We start from the raw sequence: 18,018 nt of genomic DNA on the forward strand, positions 1-18,018 counted from the left end.
TAGCATTGTGTTAGCATGCATGAATTGACCCTCACAGATAATGCTAGGAAATAATCATCCAAGTTAAAAATTTCCTGTTAAAGAATGTGGAACAAGCTACCACCAACCAGAAGGAGGGAAGTGAAAAAGATGAAAATAGTATCAAAGTAGTCACAAAAGAAAAGAAAGATAACACAAAAGAGCAAAATTATCAGGCAGAAAGAAAAAATAGTGGTTAAAATAGCATTTTATGTCCACCAAACATTAAACATTGTCTCAAGTTCATAGGTACATATAAAAGTAATTTCTCAATTCTGAACATCTTAAACAAAAAAGTAATATTATTGGATGTTTTGATAATTATTTGAAGGATTGATTCAATGAACTATTTTTAAGATTAATTCTGATAATATTTTCAGGCATCTATTCACCTAGTTAATAGAATAAAACAATTTTTGCTCATAAAACCATTTCTTTTAGATATTAAATTGTGATATTATCATATTAATATAAGGAATTTACTCTAGTTTTTCATAAATTGATGAGATGAACTTTATCATTTATCATACTTATATATTGTGCTAAGGAAGGTGAGAATGTGAACTTTTTCATTTTTACCATATTTATCAAGAATACTATTCAACATAACTTAAACTACTGCACAGTTTCACTCATCTCACATGCTAGTAAAGTAATGCTCAAAATTCTCCAAGCCAAGCTTCAGCAATGCGTGAACCGTGAAGTTCCTGATGTTCAAGCTGGTTTTAGAAAAGGCAGAGGAACCAGAGATCAAACTGTCAACATCCGCTGGATCATGGAAAAAGCAAGAGAGTTCCAGAAAAACATCTATTTCTCCTTTATTGACTATGCCAAAGCCTTTGACTGTGTGGATCACAATAAACTGTGGAAAATTGTGAAAGAGATGGGAATACCAGACCACCTGACCTGCCTCTTGAGAAATCTGTATGCAGGTCAGGAAGCAACAGGTAGAACTGGACATGGAACAACAGACTGGTTCCAAATAGGAAAAGGAGTACATCAAGGCTGTATATTGTCACCCTGCTTATTTAACTTATATGCAGAGTACCTCATGAGAAATGCTGGACTGGAAGAAACACAAGCTGGAATCAAGATTGCCAGCAGAAATATCAATAACCTCAGATATGCAGATGACACCACCCTTATGGCAGAAAGTGAAGAGGAACTAAAAAGCCTCTTGATGAAAGTGAAAAAGGAGACTGAAAAATTTGGCTTAAAGCTCAACATTCAGAAAACGAAGATCATGGCATCCGGTCCCATCACTTCAGGGAAATAGAGGGGAAACAGTGTCAGACTTTATTTTTTTGGTTCCCAAATCACTGCAGATGGTGACTGCAGCCATGAAATTAAAAGACACTTACTCCTTGGAAGAAAAGTTATGACCAATCTAGATAGCGTATTCAAAAGCAGAGATATTACTTTGCCGACTAAGGTCTGTCTAGTCAAGGCTATGGTTTTTCCTGTGGTCATGTATGGATGTGAGCATTGGACTGTGAAGAAGGCTGAGTGTGGAAGAATTGATGGTTTTGAACTGTGGTGTTGGAGAAGACTCTTGAGAGTCCCTTGGACTGCAAGGAGATCCAACCAGTCCATCAAGAAGGAGATCAGCCCTGGGATTTCTTTGGAAGGAATGATGCTAAAGCTGAAACTCCAGTATTTTGGCCACCTCATGTGAAGAGTTGACTCATTGAAAAAGACTCTGATGCTGGGAGGGATTGGGGGCAGGAGGCAAAGGGGACGACCAAGGATAAGATGGCTGGATGGCATCACTGACTCAATGGATGTGAGTCTGAGTGAATTCCGGGAGTTGGTGATGGACAGGGAGGCCTGGCGTGCTGCAGTTCATGGGGTCGCAAAGAGTCGGACATGACTGAGTGACTGAACAGAACTGAAAAGGCAGATATTTAATAAGAATTATTAACCATCATATTTTACCATATATATGGAAAATATTAACCAAAAATGCTAGAAAATTTGACTTATAATTTGAAAAGTCTATATAAAAGTTAATCTCCTTACTTTAAAATTATTCTATCTCAATCCTTTTAAAAGTAGACCTAATGTTCTCATATTTAGCTAGCAAAAACTAAGAAAGTATATTAAAATTATGCTCACTGAATACAAATATTAAATGTGCCCTCTCCTAATCACAAGTTAATATCAAAAGCCATTCTTTGCACACTTCACTAAAATAAAAGACTGAGCCGAATAGTGAATGTAACTTTTCCTTATATCATTTAATTGGCCTTCTATGAATAAGTTATCTGTTTGTTTCACTGAAATGAACTAACTTTAGGACAGTTCAAAATTTATCTTTATTTCAGAGTTAGGAAAGATGCTATTACTGGGCACTAAAGGAATTTATATAAAACACAGATTGATATAGATAAAGATACATGGGCTTCCTTGGTGGCTCAGACAGTAAAGAATCCGCCTGCATTGTGGGAGACCTGGGTTGGATTCCTGGGTTGGGAAGAGCCCTTGGAAAAGGAAATGGCAATCCACTGCTGGGGAATCCCATGGACAGAGGAAACACACATAGACACACATAGACACACACAGATATATATATATATATATATATATATACACACAACAAATAGCTGTGAATGGTGAGTATAAGATTCAGTTCAGCTCAGTTCAGTTCAGTCGCTCAGTTGTGTCTGACTCTTTGTGATCCCATGAATTGCAGCACATCAGGCCTCCCTGTCCATCACCAACTCCCAGAATTCACTCAGATTCATGTCTTTTGAATCAGTGATGCCATCCAGCCATCTCATCCTCGGTCGTCCCCTTCTCCTCCTGACCCCAATCCCTCCCAGCATCAGAGTCTTTTCCAATGAGTCAACTCTTCACATAAGGTGGCCAAAGTACTGGAGTTTCAGCTTTAGCATCATTCCTTCCAAAAAAATCCCAGGGCTGATCTCCTTCTGGATGGACTGGTTGGATCTCCTTGCAGTCCAAGGGACTCTCAAGAGTCTTCTCCAACACCACAGTTCAAAACCATCAATTCTTCCATGCTCAGCTTTCTTCACAGTCCAACTCTCACATCCATAGATGACCACAGGAAAAACCATAGCCTTGACTAGACGGACCTTTGTTGGCGAAGTAATGTCTCTGCTTTTGAATACGCTATCTAGATTGGTCATAACTTTTCTTCCAAGGAGTAAGTGTCTTTTAATTTCATGGCTGCAGTCACCATCTGCAGTGATTTTGGAGCTGCAAAAAATAAAGTCTGACACTGTTTCCACTGTTTCTCCATCTACAGTTGAGTTGTTTCAAATCCTGAAAGATGATGCTGTGAAAGTGCTGCACTCAATATGCCAACAAATTTGGAAAACTCAGCAGTGGCTGCATCACTGGAAAAGGTCAGTTTTCATTCCAATCCCAAAGAAAGGCAATGCCAAAGAATGCTCAAACTACCACACAATTGCACTAATCTCACATGCTAGTAAAGTAATGCTCAAAATTCTCCAGGCCAGGCTTCAGCAATATGTCAACTGTGAACTTCCAGATGTTCAAGCTGGTTTTAGAAAAGGCAGAGGAACCAGAGATCAACTTGCCAACATTCGCTGGATCATGGAAAAAGCAAGAGAGTTCCAGAAAGACATCTATTTCTCCTTTATTGACTATGCCAAAGCCTTTGACTGTGTGGATCACAATAAACTGTTGAAAATTCTGAAAGAGATGGGAATACTAGACCACCTAATCTGCCTCTTGAGAAACCTATATGCAGGTCAGGAAGCAACAGTTAGAACTGGACATGGAACAACAGACTGGTTCCAAATAGGAAAAGGAATACGTCAAGGCTGTATATTGTCACCCTGCTTATTTAACTTATATGCAGAGTACATCATGAGAAACCCTAGGCTGGAAGAAGCACAAGCTGGAATCAAGATTGCCAGGAGAAATATCCATAACCTCACGTATGCAGATGACACCACCCTTATGGCAGAAAGTGAAGAGGAACTAAAAAGCCTCTTGATGAGTATAAGATTAAAGATAATAAAGATACAACCTGCTGATGGTTTACCATCTACATTTCCAAAGATGACCTTATATCTCACTTAAAGAAGGGGCCAATCAAGCTCAACACTCCTTAAAGACTCAGTGTATATTTGTGTTTTACAGATTCACAAGGGATCATATGCTTCAGACTTGCTTAGTCCTACCTTGGACCTGTTGTGGCAACCTTAAACAGTGGTAGCCCACAACTAGAGGGGAGTTATTTATAAATTTCACAGTGGCAAATTGATTGGATAAACACTGAGTCTCACTCAAATTGGCTTTGCTCACACAGACACAGCCTTTAAGTTGAGAGAAGAAAGTAGGTAAGCTAAAGAGGCATAAGACAAAAATAAAGCTTTATGAGCTACACATGCATGTTTCCACACCTAGTAAAGTTAATACATTAGTTAAGTCTATCCAGCTGCAGCAGAATCAGGCATTCCCAGAAGATCCATGAACTTTGACACTCCTGAATTTGCAAAGATGATGTGCCAAACTTCATAAGTGAGGATTTCTAAATTTTCTGAAACTGCCACATAACATGGTGATCCACAGACAAACCCACATGGATCTTTTGGTCATATCTGGTTCGGTTGTCTTCATATTGATCCAGACATTACACCATGGAAAGGCAGTGATTAGTTAAACCTCCAAAACGCAACATTTCTATGGTTTTTTCCTTTTTGAAAGTTAGATAACTGCTCTTTTTTTCTTTTTTTTTTATTAGAGTGAGACATGAATATGAAAATAAATGTAATCTTCATACAGAGGGCTAGAAAAATGCATTAGAAAGACACAGAAAAACTCCAGTGGTCAAATTCAATTTTTATTTTTAGTCGTGTTTGCACTCCAATGAGACTCTATATTAATTTGTTTTGTCTATTTTCTTAGTACTAAATACTTTTAAATATTTTAAAGTATCTAAGCAGTTATGGGAATCCTACAAATTATGAATTACAAGTCCTGCTCTTATTTTCATATTTTGTCAGTTTCTAAAATATCTAAATTTGGCATCAGAACTTAAATATTGATAAAAATGTTGCCTAGAATACTTTGCAAATATTGATAGGTTATGATTATTGTACCAGTGTCTTAAAAACAGTAAAGTAGCAAGATTTAAAAACTGTATTATTGTACACTTTTAAAAAGGTAAATTATATTCACATTTTGTATTTTTAGAATATGCCTAACTTATAAATATACATTCTTTTAACAAGTAAACATACAAGAAATTGCTCACATTGTATATGTAAAATTATTAGTCCCGAAATACATAGTCTCAATAAACATTATAGATTTTTACCCTATCATGAAGTAAGAAAAGTTTAACTTATTTATTTACATTACTTATATGAAAAGTATCAACAAAGGAGCTCATCCCCATCCAACCCTCTGGGATCACATATTAAGCAGTTGTAGAAACAAGTACGCTATTTACTGTACCTTGCATAGCAGTACTATCATGTGGAGTTCCAGTGTTTTCTATTTCAATATCTGGAATCACAGTATCTGAAAGAAGTGACACTCAAGATTAAGGTATATTCTATTTTTCCTGACTCCATTTGAGTAAAAATTCTCAACTGGCCAGGATCTTGGTCCTATAGTAAACATGAGACTGTGAGTGGCATTTTGATTTTTTTATTTATGTCAATATATTTTTAATGGTAGTGTTTAGAGAACCACTGACTGAAACTTCCCAGCCTGGCCAGGCACTATAGTAACCACATGCATGAGTTATCTTACAAAAAGTGGTCCTGGTAAGGAATGCAGAACTAACAAGCTACTACCAACTGGAAGAATTCAGGAAAGGTCAAAAGGAGAGAGGAAATACCAGTCCATATGTCCTACCAACCTCCTAGAATCCTTCTCACTGGAATCTATCTATCTTTGCTGAGTGATGTGCATGCCACCAGAAAGGACCCTGAGTCAAGAGCGATTGGGCAGAGACAACTTGGAAACTAATCTAACTATCATAAAATCCAAGACTGTGAGCCACATGGCAAAGCAGTTCTCCTGTGTTCCCTTACCCTCCTACTTTCCACCAAGGGGGCCCGTTCCCAATAAAGTAACTTGTGCTTCCTTGGACAATCCATTGCCAAGTGTTAGGCAAGAGCTCACTCTTGTACCCTGGAAGGGGTCCCCTTTCCTATAACAGTAAGAAGGAGGATTATAAACCTTAGCTGAATTCTACAATTGGGCATATATTTCCAGGTACATAGTAAATACTTCTTTATTCATTTTACTCTCTAGGGATAGATCTCAGGAAAATAATCTATCCATAAAAAACCCCTCAGACTATCAGGTAATATGCCCTGACTATGGAATAAGGAAAAAGTTAATATAATTACCCCATTCTTATGTATATTTTCCATTTGTGAAATGTGATAGATGATGATTATCTCTATGGTAAATGTACATGAACACTAAAACACAAACTATGATTTCTGGTCTTTATTTAGTACTGGCTCTTGGGGCCAAGAGATACATGAATTGTTTAAAACAAATAAACAAAAAACTTGAAGAGAAGAAACAAGGAGACGGGTTTCTTATTTTCAATTTTAAATATTATTATCTAAAAGTTATTCATACTCATGAAACACAGTTTAATATGTCCATTTCTGTATATAAATTACTCAGACACCCTTGGGTAATATGATAACAGAAGCTTATGTATCATCCAATGTCATCAAGGATTAATGTGAGAAAGAAATGATTTGAATACAAGTTACCCACACGCTGTAAAGACAGACGCTTTTCCTTTATAACAGAGAACACTGGAGCTACAGTGGAATTCACATATGGGTGGATTTCAAATATATAAAAAAACTCAAGGGTCCTCAGAATTACATCTTCAGAGCTTCAAATAATGAGTGTACTGAACATTTGCTCCATTTCTGGTTGCCATTGTCTAAGATGCTCCACAGTATGAGATATTGATGTATTATTATTTATCCTCTCTCTTCTGTGTCTCAATGAGGCATGGCTGTCATGAGCTAATAATATATTTCTGTATTCCTATTGATTGTGATGACAATGATTTAAGATAGTGACAGCAAAAAGGGAATTGAATTTTTAGGAGGTAAAAATATGATTGAACATTTGTATGGAATTCTCTATTCATTCTTAGTATATGGCACTTGAAGAAACACTCAGTTCATGCTTGTGTCATATCATGTATGGAATATGTGTCCATACATGTATAAAATTCTTAGGCTTATCCTTATTATATACACATATCAGTTAAATATACTGGCTGTTAATACGCTATGAAAGAAGAACTTGAATAGCCTATGAGATAAAATTATGTTGTAGACTTTCATAATTTAAAACAGAATCAGAAAAATTTGGAATTAAGAGATTTCATGAGAAGCACCTGTTCTCATAGGAGCTCCAGTCATTTATTTAGAACATTCTTTTTCAGCCAGGCACTCTTGAAGCCCTCATCACTGATACAATCTGCATTAAAGGAACCAGCCTTCTTAAAGCTCATTAAAATAAATGAAACATTAAAACAAACATTAGCATATTTTGACATGAATGAAGATAAAATGCATTTTAAGTGTAGGGAAGTTATCAATATTACTTCTGCAGAAACCAGGAGGATTTCCTGTTATTCCTAAGCTATTATATTTTTATCTCCCAGAACAGGGATTATTTTGACAGATTTAATTAATGACCTAAAACACCTGGCTTCAAATTGATGTATTAATTGTGTGCTTAGTCACTCATTCATGTCCAATTCTTTGTGACCCCATGGACTGTAGCCCTCCAGGATCCCCTTTCCATGGAGATTCTCCAGACAAGAATATTGGAGTGGATTGCCATGCCTTCCTTCAGGGGATCTTCTCAACCCAGTGATTGAACCCAGTGATTGAACCCAGTTCTCTTTCCCATTTGAGCCACTTGGGTAGCCCTGACGTATTAATTGTTCCTGGACAAAGTCTCTCTCACTCCATCTCCCTCCCTCAGCCCATCCCCTTTGTGTACCCTGATTGTGAAGTTCCAATTCACACATTACCTTTCAACATCCTTAGTCCACTGTCACTAGTAGTGGCTTGCTTAAGTGCTTGCTCCACTTGCTCCCTGCACTTTGATTCAAATTCCAAGGCTTCTTGTAGTTTTTTCTTTGCTTTTTTCTCCTTCTTTAGGCGCTTTTGCATGGTAGCTAAAATATGGAAAGGGAAGTAGTTTTCAAAGACTTGGTCATTGAAATCAAGTTGCCAGTTTTGATAAATTATAAAAAATAGACACAGATTCAGGTAGATATATAAATGTATGATTAGCTTCTTTTGATTCCAGTTACCATTAGACCCAACCAAAGAGTATTCAATGATATAACTGATTTGTTATTGCTTTCATATCTCCAGTAAGTAAGCTCTATAATACACATGCATTTGTACAATGTTGGTGGTAGTACTGGAAAACTGTTTTCTACTTTCACTACATGAATTTAGTGATAACATGAAATATTTTATAAACTTGTTAAGAAAAGTATTCTTATTATTTATCAGGTTATTCCTATACATACTTAAAAATAGAAAAAAAATCCTGAAAATATTTATTGAGTTTCAAACATGGTATTTTTTTTTAAAACTTACAATGTCTAGGGTCTATTTCTCTGAGATATTACTACTTTTAAGGGAAAATATCTATCTTTTTAAGTATATGCACATATCATCAGACTCTGCATCCCTCCATATATTTATATTTGAACCTATCTACACATTTTAAAGAGAATAATATTAAGCAATCATTTTATTAAGCAATCTATAAAATCACAATAGCATTTTTCATAAATAGTAAAGGAAATGAAGTGTTACAATTATAACTCAACTCTCAAGGCTTTATATCCTAACAAGAAAGTTTAACTGCCCTAATGTATAATTGTTACTATACTCTGAAACCTTGAAATCTGTGATAATTTCTCAAATAGAATTAGTGAACTTTAGTAACTATATTGGTACACAGCAGGGCTCTAACAGGGTTCTAAGCAAATCGACCTTTACATTCTTTCAAAATCAGTTTTTAAAAATTAAGAACATTAATATCATGGCAATAGAAAATTATTCAAGGAACACTAAGCAAAATTATAAATTATATGATATTTAAAAAGTTAAAATATATACATTTAAAATATTTCAATCACAGTAAACTGAATATGATGCTAATTTGAATTTCAATTGCTTTATCTCACATTTCAATGTCTTTTCATATAAATGACCTTCACAATTTGAAAAGAGTCAGTTACTCATCTAAATGTGTGCTTATTTCAGAGGACTAAGGTAATAAGATGAAAATCTTGAAATAAAGACACTGAGAATGTATGGCTTTTGTTCCATTTTTAATAAAAGGCTGATAAATAAGAATAAACATAAAAAAGATTTTACTATTATAATTGTACAATATTACATCTACTATGTCTAGGAATTTTTAAAAGAAAATAGATGTGGTATCAATTACAAAGATTGACCTGAAGAGTCTATAAGGAGTAAACAGAAATCAGTATAGGTAGATCCCTGAAAGTTAGATGCCAATTTTAATGTATGTAGTTTTTCATAAATCAATTTGTGAGTGTTAGTATATTAAACATATAATTATTTGGTTTTTGTTGTTGTTTAATCACTGTCATTTCTGATTCTTTTGAGACCCCATGGACTGCAAGCTGACAGTCTCCTCTGTCCATGGGATTTTCTAGACAAGAATACTGGAGTGGGTTGTTATTTTCTCCTCCAGGGTATCTTCCTGATCCAGGGATCAAACCCATGTCTCCTGCATTGCAGGTGGATTCGTTATCACTGAGCCACCAGGGAAGCCCACAATTATTTGTTACTTTAGTATACATAATTTTCCTATAAAAGAAATGTGCTTTTATGACTCAATCATAATAATTCATAATTGCCTTCTATTCTTTCACAGTAGCAGATTAGTCACCTTGCTTATTTAACTTATAAGCAGAGTACATCATGTGAAATACCAGCTGGATGAACCACAAGCTGGAATGAAGATAGTCAGGAGAAATTTCAACTGCTTCAGATATGCAGATAACACCACCCTAATGTCAAAAAGTGAAGAGGAGCTAGGGAGCCTCTTGAGGATCAAAGAGGAGAGTGAAAGCTGGCTTGAAACTCAACATTGAAAAAACTATGATCATGGCATCTGACCTCACCACTTCATGGCAAATAGAAGGGGAAAAGTGGAAGCAGTGACAGGTTTTCTTCTTATGGGGCTGTAAAATCACTGCCAGAGAAGGCATTGGCACCCCACTCCAGTACTCTTGCCTGGAAAATTCCATGGATGGAGGAGCCTGGTAGGCTGCAGTCCATGGGGTCGCGAAGAGTCAGACACGACTGAGCGACTTCACTTTCACTTTTCACCTTTATGCATTGGAGAAGGAAATGGAAACCCACTCCAGTGTTCTTGCCTGGAGAATCCGAGGGACGGGGGAGCCTGGTGGGCTTCCTTCTATGGGGTCGCACAGAGTCGGACACAACTGAAGCGACTTAGCAGCAGCAGCCGCAGCAGCAGCAGCAGCATGTGGGTTGTAAATTTTCTCTCCCTTTTTTGCCTCTCCTTCATACTCTTTAACTCTTACTTAACGTTTGGTTTGTGATCATTCTATAGATTAAGCAAAGAAAGGAAAGAAGCTAAAAACACAATAACCACTTGCTGCTGTATAGTATTTTAGGGAAACTATAAGGAAGAGGTGGAAATTATTGGTTAAAGTAAAATTTCGAATTTTCTTCTATTTTGATACAAGCTAGTCTCTTTATCCATGTCTGCAGATTATCAAATGTCTACCCATTGTTAGAAAGTTATTTCTATTTCTGAACAGTAGTTCTTCATTCTCTCCCTTTTGTATGCATATGCTACCCTATTTCAGTCCTCTTCACCACTGTCTAGTTGAGGGCAATCTCCTTTTATATAGCTTCCTTGTTTCTAACCTTACTCTAAGTCCCCTTCTAATCTATTCCCAACACTGGAGTGTTCTGTCTAATTAAAATCAGACCAGATCATTCCCCTGTTTATCTTTTAATACTTCCCATAACCTACAGGTCAAAATCCAAGGTAATATTTTCCATGAATAAAAATTTCCTTTATAATTTAGCCTCAACTTTCTGCATCATCTCTCAACATTTACTTTATAAAAGTCAAAGCCACAGTAATAATAATAATAAAAAAACATATAGTTCCCCATGTTTGAGGCTTCTGGCCTCCATGCTTGGGCTTCTCTGGTGGCTCAGTTGGTAAATAATTCATCTGCAATTTGGGAGACTTGGATTCGATCCCTGGGCTAGGAAGATCTTCTGGGGAAGGGAACGGCTACCCACTCCAGTATTCTGGCCTGGAGAAGTCCATGGACTGTGTAGTCATGCTCATTGGTGCAGAATGAACAAATCACTCAGGTACTTCCATGCCCTTTCTTTCTTGGCTTAATAATTCTTCAAGACTCAGATTCTAGTGGCAGCATCAGAAAGCCTTCCTCAACCATCAAATCCCCAGAGCACCACGTTGAATTAACTATTCTCTCTCTATATAAACATATATAAATACATCATTGCTCTTGCCACTTTGTCTTAAAATTAACTGATTGGTTGTGCTAGTCCTTTGAAATGTAAATCTTTCAAGGATAGGAACTGAGTGTTATTTATCTTATACCTTTAGAATCTAGTGCTTTTCTTGCCAAAGAGTAAGCATTTCATACATAAGGAATTTTTTTTTAAATAGTGAAAGATATTTATCAGTTTTTACAATCAATAGCTAGACAAAAAATAAAAGATAATTACAATTTCAAGCCATAATGGGAACATGATTAACAACAATATAAATAATTACATACAATCTTGGGTGTCAACAAGTGGAAGTGCATACATGCACATGGTTTCATCCCCCCAGCCAGTCTATGTCTTCTGGTTGGTGCATTCAACCATTTACATTTAGGGTAATTTTCCTAGGTAATTATATGAACCTATTACCATTTTCTTAATTGTTTTGGATTTATTTTTCTGTAGGTCTTTTCCTTCTCTGATGTTTTCTGCCTAGAGAAATTCCTTTAGCATTTGTTGTAAAGCTGGTTTGGTGGTGCTGAATTCTCATAACTTTTGCTTATCTGGAAAGCTTTTGATTTCTTCATCAAATCTGAATAAGAGTCTTGCTGGGTACAGTATTTTTGGTTGCAGTTTCTTCCCTTTCATCACTTTAAGTATATTCTGCCATTCCCTTCTGGCTTGTAGAATTTCTGTTGATAAATCAGCTGATAGCCTGAAGGGAGTTTCCTTGTATGTTATTTGTCATTTTTCACTTGTTGCTTTTAATATTTTAACTTTGTCTATAATTTTTGTCAGTTTGATTACTATGTGTCTTAATGTGTGCTTCCTTGGGTTTCTTTGGTTGATTATTTCCTTTCCCATGTGAGAGAATTTTTCAGCTATTATATCTTCAAACATTTTTTCAGGTCCTTTCTCTCTCTCTCTTCTCCCTCTGGGACCCCTATAACGTGAGTGTTGGTGCATTTAATATTGTCCCAGAGGTCTCTTAGGCTATCTTCATTTTCCATTCTTTTTCCTATATTCTGTTCTGGAGCAATGATTTCCACAATTCTCTCTTCCAGGTTATTTATCAGTTCTTCTGCTTCAGTTATTCTATAAATTCCTTCTGGTGTATTATTCATTTCTGTTTCTTTTTAGTTCTCCTAGGCTTTTGGTGAACATTTCTTGCATCTTCTGCATTTTTTGCCTGAGATCTTGGCTCATCTTCACTATCATTACTCTAAATTCTTTTTTTCTAAAAGGTTGCCTATTTCCACTTCTTTTAGTTGTTTTTCTGTTTTTTTTTTTTCTTGTCACTTCACCTGGGACACAACTTTCTGCTTTTTCATCATAATTATTTTCTATAATTTGGTTTTTGTTTTAGCCACTGTGAAACTGTGCTTCTTTTTGCTTCTTCTGTCTGCCCTCTGATGGATGAAGCTAAGAAGCTTGTGCAAGCTTCCTGCTGGGAGGGACTGACGATGGGAAAAACTAGGTCTTGCTCTGGTGGGCAAGGCCTTGCTCAGTAAAGCTTTAAACCAGTTACTTGCTGATGGGTGGAGTTGCATTCCCTCACTGTTAATTGTTTGGCCTGAGAAAAGCCAGCCTTGGGGTCTATGAGTTCCATATCTAGGGTTAATAGTGAAGTCCATAAGGGTTTTAAGACAAGGGGGATGTTCCTGGTCTGATGCTGCCAGTGCCCCCACCCCTGTGGTGAGCCCCTGTGAACTCATGCCTTCACAGGAGACCCTTCAACACTAGCAGGTAGATTTTGTTCAATCTCCTGTGGGTTCTGACTATGTGGATCATAACAAACTGGAAAACTCTTAAAGAGATGGAAACACCAGACCATCTTACCTGTCTCCTGAGAAACCTGTATGCAGGCCAAGAAGCAACAGTTAGAACACTGCATGAAACAAATGACTGGTTCAGGATTGAGAAAGGAGTATGACAAGGCTGTTTACTGTCATGCTGTTTGCTTAACTTATATGCAGAGCACATCATGCAAAATGCCGGACTAGATGAGCTTCAAGCTGGAATCAAGATTGTTGGGAGAAACATCAACAACCACAAATATGTTGATGATACCATTCTAATGGCAGAAAGTGAAGAGGAACTAAAGAGCTTCCTGATAAGGGTGAAAGAGAAGAATGAAAAACCTGGTTTAAAACTCAATATTAAAAAAAATTAAGATCATGGGATCCAGTCCCATCACTTCATGGCAAATAGAAGGTGAAAAGGTGGAAGCAGTGACAATTTCCTCTTCTTGGGCTCTAAAATCACTGGGGATGTTAACTGGGGACATGAAATTAGAAGATGATTGCTTCTTGGCAGGAAAGCTATGAAAAACCCAGACAGTGTGTCACTTTGCCAACGGAGATCCATATAGTCATGTCTATGGTCTTTCCAGTAGTCATGTACGGATGTGAGAGCTGGACAATAAAGAAGGCAGAATGCCAAAGAATTTATGTTTTCAAACTGTGGTGCTGGAGAAGACTTTTGAGATTCCCTTGTAAAGCAAGGAGATCAAACCGGTCAATCTTAAAGGAAATCAACCCTGAATACTCTTTGGAAGGACTGATGCTGAATCTCCAATAATTTGGCCACCTGAGGGAAAGAGTTGACTCATTGGAAAAGACCCTGATACTGGGAAAGATTGAAGGCAGGAGGAGAAGAGGGCAGCAAAGGATGAGATGGTTAGATGGCATCACTGATTCAATGCACATAAACTTGGGCAAACTCCAGGAGATGGTAAAGGACAGGGAAGCATGGTGTGCTGCATTTCATGGGGTTGTAAAGAGTTGAACATGACAGTGACTGAACAACCTGTGGGCTCACTGCTCCTTTCCTCTGGGTCTTGGTATGTGTAAGATTTTGTTTGTGCTCCCCAACACTAGAGTCTCTTTTACTGCCAGTCCTGTGGAAGTCCTATAATCAAATCCCTCTGGCTTGCAAGGCTGGATTCCCTGTGGATTCTCAGTTCCTTTATAGACCCTCAGGCTGGTAATCCTGACATGGGATTCAGAATCTTCACAACATTGGGAGAACTTCTTTGGTATTATTGTTCTCCAGTTTGTGGGTCATCCACCTGGTGGGTATGGGATTTAATTTTATCATGATTGTGCCCTTTTCAGCAGTTCCAGGATATATCTGAGAATATTTCTATTACTACTGAAAATATTTCCAACACAATGTTAACTTTTTCAGTTATAGTGAGCTTGTTAAACTTACTTCTGCTTTGAAGCTCAACTGCCAGTTGTCTTTCAAGGTTTTCTCTAATTTCTCTCTCTCTATAGAGCTCCAGTCGCAGTTCCTTTTTTTCTTGTTGAATCTGCTTCTCTTGAATGTGAGCATTATCCAAAGCTACTTTCAGTAAACCCTGTCAAAGTACAGCAAATGACATACAGTTCATCTTATCTGTTTTAATTTCTCAAATGTGAAATAATTGATGTAGGTGCTAATGTCTTGTATTACATTTATTTTGTTTATAGAAATATTGTTGACCTGAATGTTGGTCAACAGAGTCTCCACAGAGGACAGACTATCAGCAAAAATGAATGGTCCAGGAAATCCAGAAGGCAGTGCCTGCCCAGGAGTCAGTTGGATCTTGTCCAAGGGTGACTTCATCATTGGAATTTGAACAGGTACCTTTTCTGAAAAAAAAAAAAAAAACTAATATCAGAAGGTTCATAAACTAATAGCTCAAAATTTTCACTATGTTTCCTTCACCTCTAATAGCATCTATAAAGATTTTGTTTTAAAGCTAACTGATGGAAAACTCATAATTGGAAGCCATACCTATTTTCCACCTGACTCTAATTTCTCAAGAATAAATACTTCAGTAAAGAATCTGTGAAAATGAAGCAACATATACTGCTAACAGGCATAAAGTTTTTAAAAACAAATTTAAGATATCTTCATTACTATCTATAAATTAAATAATCCAATCATTCCTTAGTAAAACATAAATTGCTTTATATTTTTCTCTTTAAATGTATCTATATATCTATGTCTATATCCATCTCTCTCCATGTTTTAACACATTTATTGGAGTATAATTTACATATAATAAAATTCACCTGTTTCAATATATGCATCACTATTTTTTACATTGTACAACCATTACCCAAACTCTATTTCAGAATACCTCATTCACCCCCAAAATAATCCTTATGCCCATTTATATTATCCTCTTCCACTTCAAGCCCCTGACAACTACTAGTTTTTGTCTCTATAGGATTGCCTTTACTAGGTGTTTACATAAATAGAATCGTACAGTAAGTGGTATTTTTGTCTGTCTTTTGCTTCAGTTCAGTTCAGTCGCTCAGTCGTGTCCGACTCTTTGCAACCCCATGAATCGCAGCATGCCAGGCCTCCCTGTCCATCATCATCTCCGGAGTTCACTTAGACTCACGTCCATCGAGTCCGTGATGCCATCCAGCCATCTCATCCTTGGTCGTCCCCTTCTCTTCCTGCCCCCAATCCCTCCCAGCATCAGAGTCTTTTCCAATGAGTCAACTCTTAGCATGAGGTGGCCAAAGTACTGGTGCATATATTTTTTGAGGTTCACCTATGTTGTGGCATGTATCGGTGGATTTTTTTTTTCCTTTTTATTGCTGAAAAGTTTTCTATTTCAAGGATATATTACTTTATGTTTAATCATTCACTAGTTTAGGATCTGGACAGTTTTCCAGTGCTACCTCTCATTTTGAAGACTATTTCTTAAGAAAAAATAATAACCTACAATGTAAAGCCACAAAGTGTATATTTTCTCTCCTTTTATTTGTATATTAACTTCTACACACTCATGACTTTAATGAGATTCCTTTAAAGCTTCATATGAAGAGACAAAAATTTTAAAATGTATTAGTGCCAGGTTTGGCACAGATACATCTAATTACAAAAGGAGTCTTCTGTTACTTTGAGAAGCTAACTAATTGATTATCTACTTGAATTCTGGTACAAAACCTTTTGTGTGAGATGTGTGAACCAGATAGCAAAATTTTCTCTGCAATTAGGAATTGGAGATTTTTTGACATATATAGAAACAAACTGCTACAGAGGTAATCATGGAAAGTAATCAAAGTCTGATATTCTTAAATGACTTCTATAGCAGTGTACAGTGAATTGAATCACAGCACCTCAAACAAAATTATTCTATTCACCAGTTTCTTTATTTCAGTAACTGAGCACATGCAAACTTTTAAAATATGCACATCTCTGGTCATAAAAAATTTCAGTGACCCTATATATATTGAGACTTATTCAAAAATTAAAAAAAAAACTACACTTGAATCTAGACTAGAAATCTAGAATTTTAACATGGTTTGAAAACAAAACTCTACCTATTGGTTCTGGTCCTTGTAAGGATAGAAATATGGATTTGTCATAGACCTCATTTTTCAATTGTCCAAGCAGCCTATATACTTAGCGTGCAGAGTCTTGAACCCCATTGATGTCAGTCACCATGGTTTGCTGTGGAATTTCCTGTGTGGAAACCTGTGGCATACAATTGTGGGAACTTCTGTGGGATTACTTAATGGGATAGCATTATCTCCGAATGAAGTACTCTTATGTAGATCACCTTTACAATTTCTAATTTTCTAAAGCCTATAGAGATGAAAATTCAAACAATTATTTTAGAGAATAAAGTTTTACATTATTTGAATCCAAAATGTTACAGGGCATTTGAATATTTGTTTTAAATAATTCAATAATATGGATAAAATGTGAATTTTATTTTTGCACAGGAAACTATAAGGAACATATCTATAGCATTGGTGCAAAGACAGAAATATCGATCAATGGAACAAAATAGAAAGCCCAGAGATAAATCCAGGCACCTGTGAACAACTTATCAAACACAAAGGAGGCAAAAATATACAATGGAGGAAAGACAAACTCTTTTAACAAGTGGTGCTGGGAAAACTGGTCAACCACCTGTAAAAGACTGAAAGTAGAATATTTTGTAACACCATACACAGAAATAAAATCAAAACAGATTAGATCGCTAACTGTAAGACCAGAAACTATAAAACTCTTAGAGGAAAATATAGGCAGAACACTCTCTGACATAAATTACAGCAAGATCCTCTGTGACCTCCCAGAGTTATGGAAATAAAAACAAAAATAAACAAATGGGACCTGATTAAACTTAAAAGTTTTTGCACAGTAAAGGAAACTATAAGCAAGGTGAAAAGGCAGCTTTTAGAATGGGAGAAAATAATAGCAAATAAAGCAACTGACAGAACATTAATCTCAAAAATATATAAGCAGCTCAATACCAGAAAAATAAACTATCCAAACAAAAAGTGGGCTAAAGAACTAAACAAACATCTCTCTGAAGAAGACATACAGAAAAGATGCCCAAAGTCACTCATCAGAGAAATGCAAATCAAAACCACAATGAGGTACCATCTCATGCCAGTCAGAATGGCTGCCATCAAAAAGGCTATAAAAAAAAAAA

The 18,018-nt window shown here is 36.4% G+C and overlaps 1 protein-coding gene across 1 annotated transcript in view; it reads right to left on the reverse strand.

The window, feature by feature from the left end:
• Positions 1 to 18,018, reverse strand: part of DACH2 (dachshund family transcription factor 2) — a 986,384-nt gene that overhangs the window by 183,416 nt on the left and 784,950 nt on the right. The window contains exons 9-12 of the mRNA XM_068963180.1: positions 15,057 to 15,205; positions 14,784 to 14,931; positions 8,045 to 8,191; positions 5,465 to 5,535 (exon numbers count right to left, since the gene is read on the reverse strand). Coding sequence (XP_068819281.1) covers positions 5,465 to 5,535; positions 8,045 to 8,191; positions 14,784 to 14,931; positions 15,057 to 15,205 — 515 coding nt within the window. The remainder of the gene's footprint in view (positions 1 to 5,464; positions 5,536 to 8,044; positions 8,192 to 14,783; positions 14,932 to 15,056; positions 15,206 to 18,018) is intronic.

This window comes from Capricornis sumatraensis, chromosome X (assembly GCF_032405125.1).
Source record: "Capricornis sumatraensis isolate serow.1 chromosome X, serow.2, whole genome shotgun sequence".
Taxonomy (NCBI): Eukaryota; Metazoa; Chordata; class Mammalia; order Artiodactyla; family Bovidae; genus Capricornis; species Capricornis sumatraensis.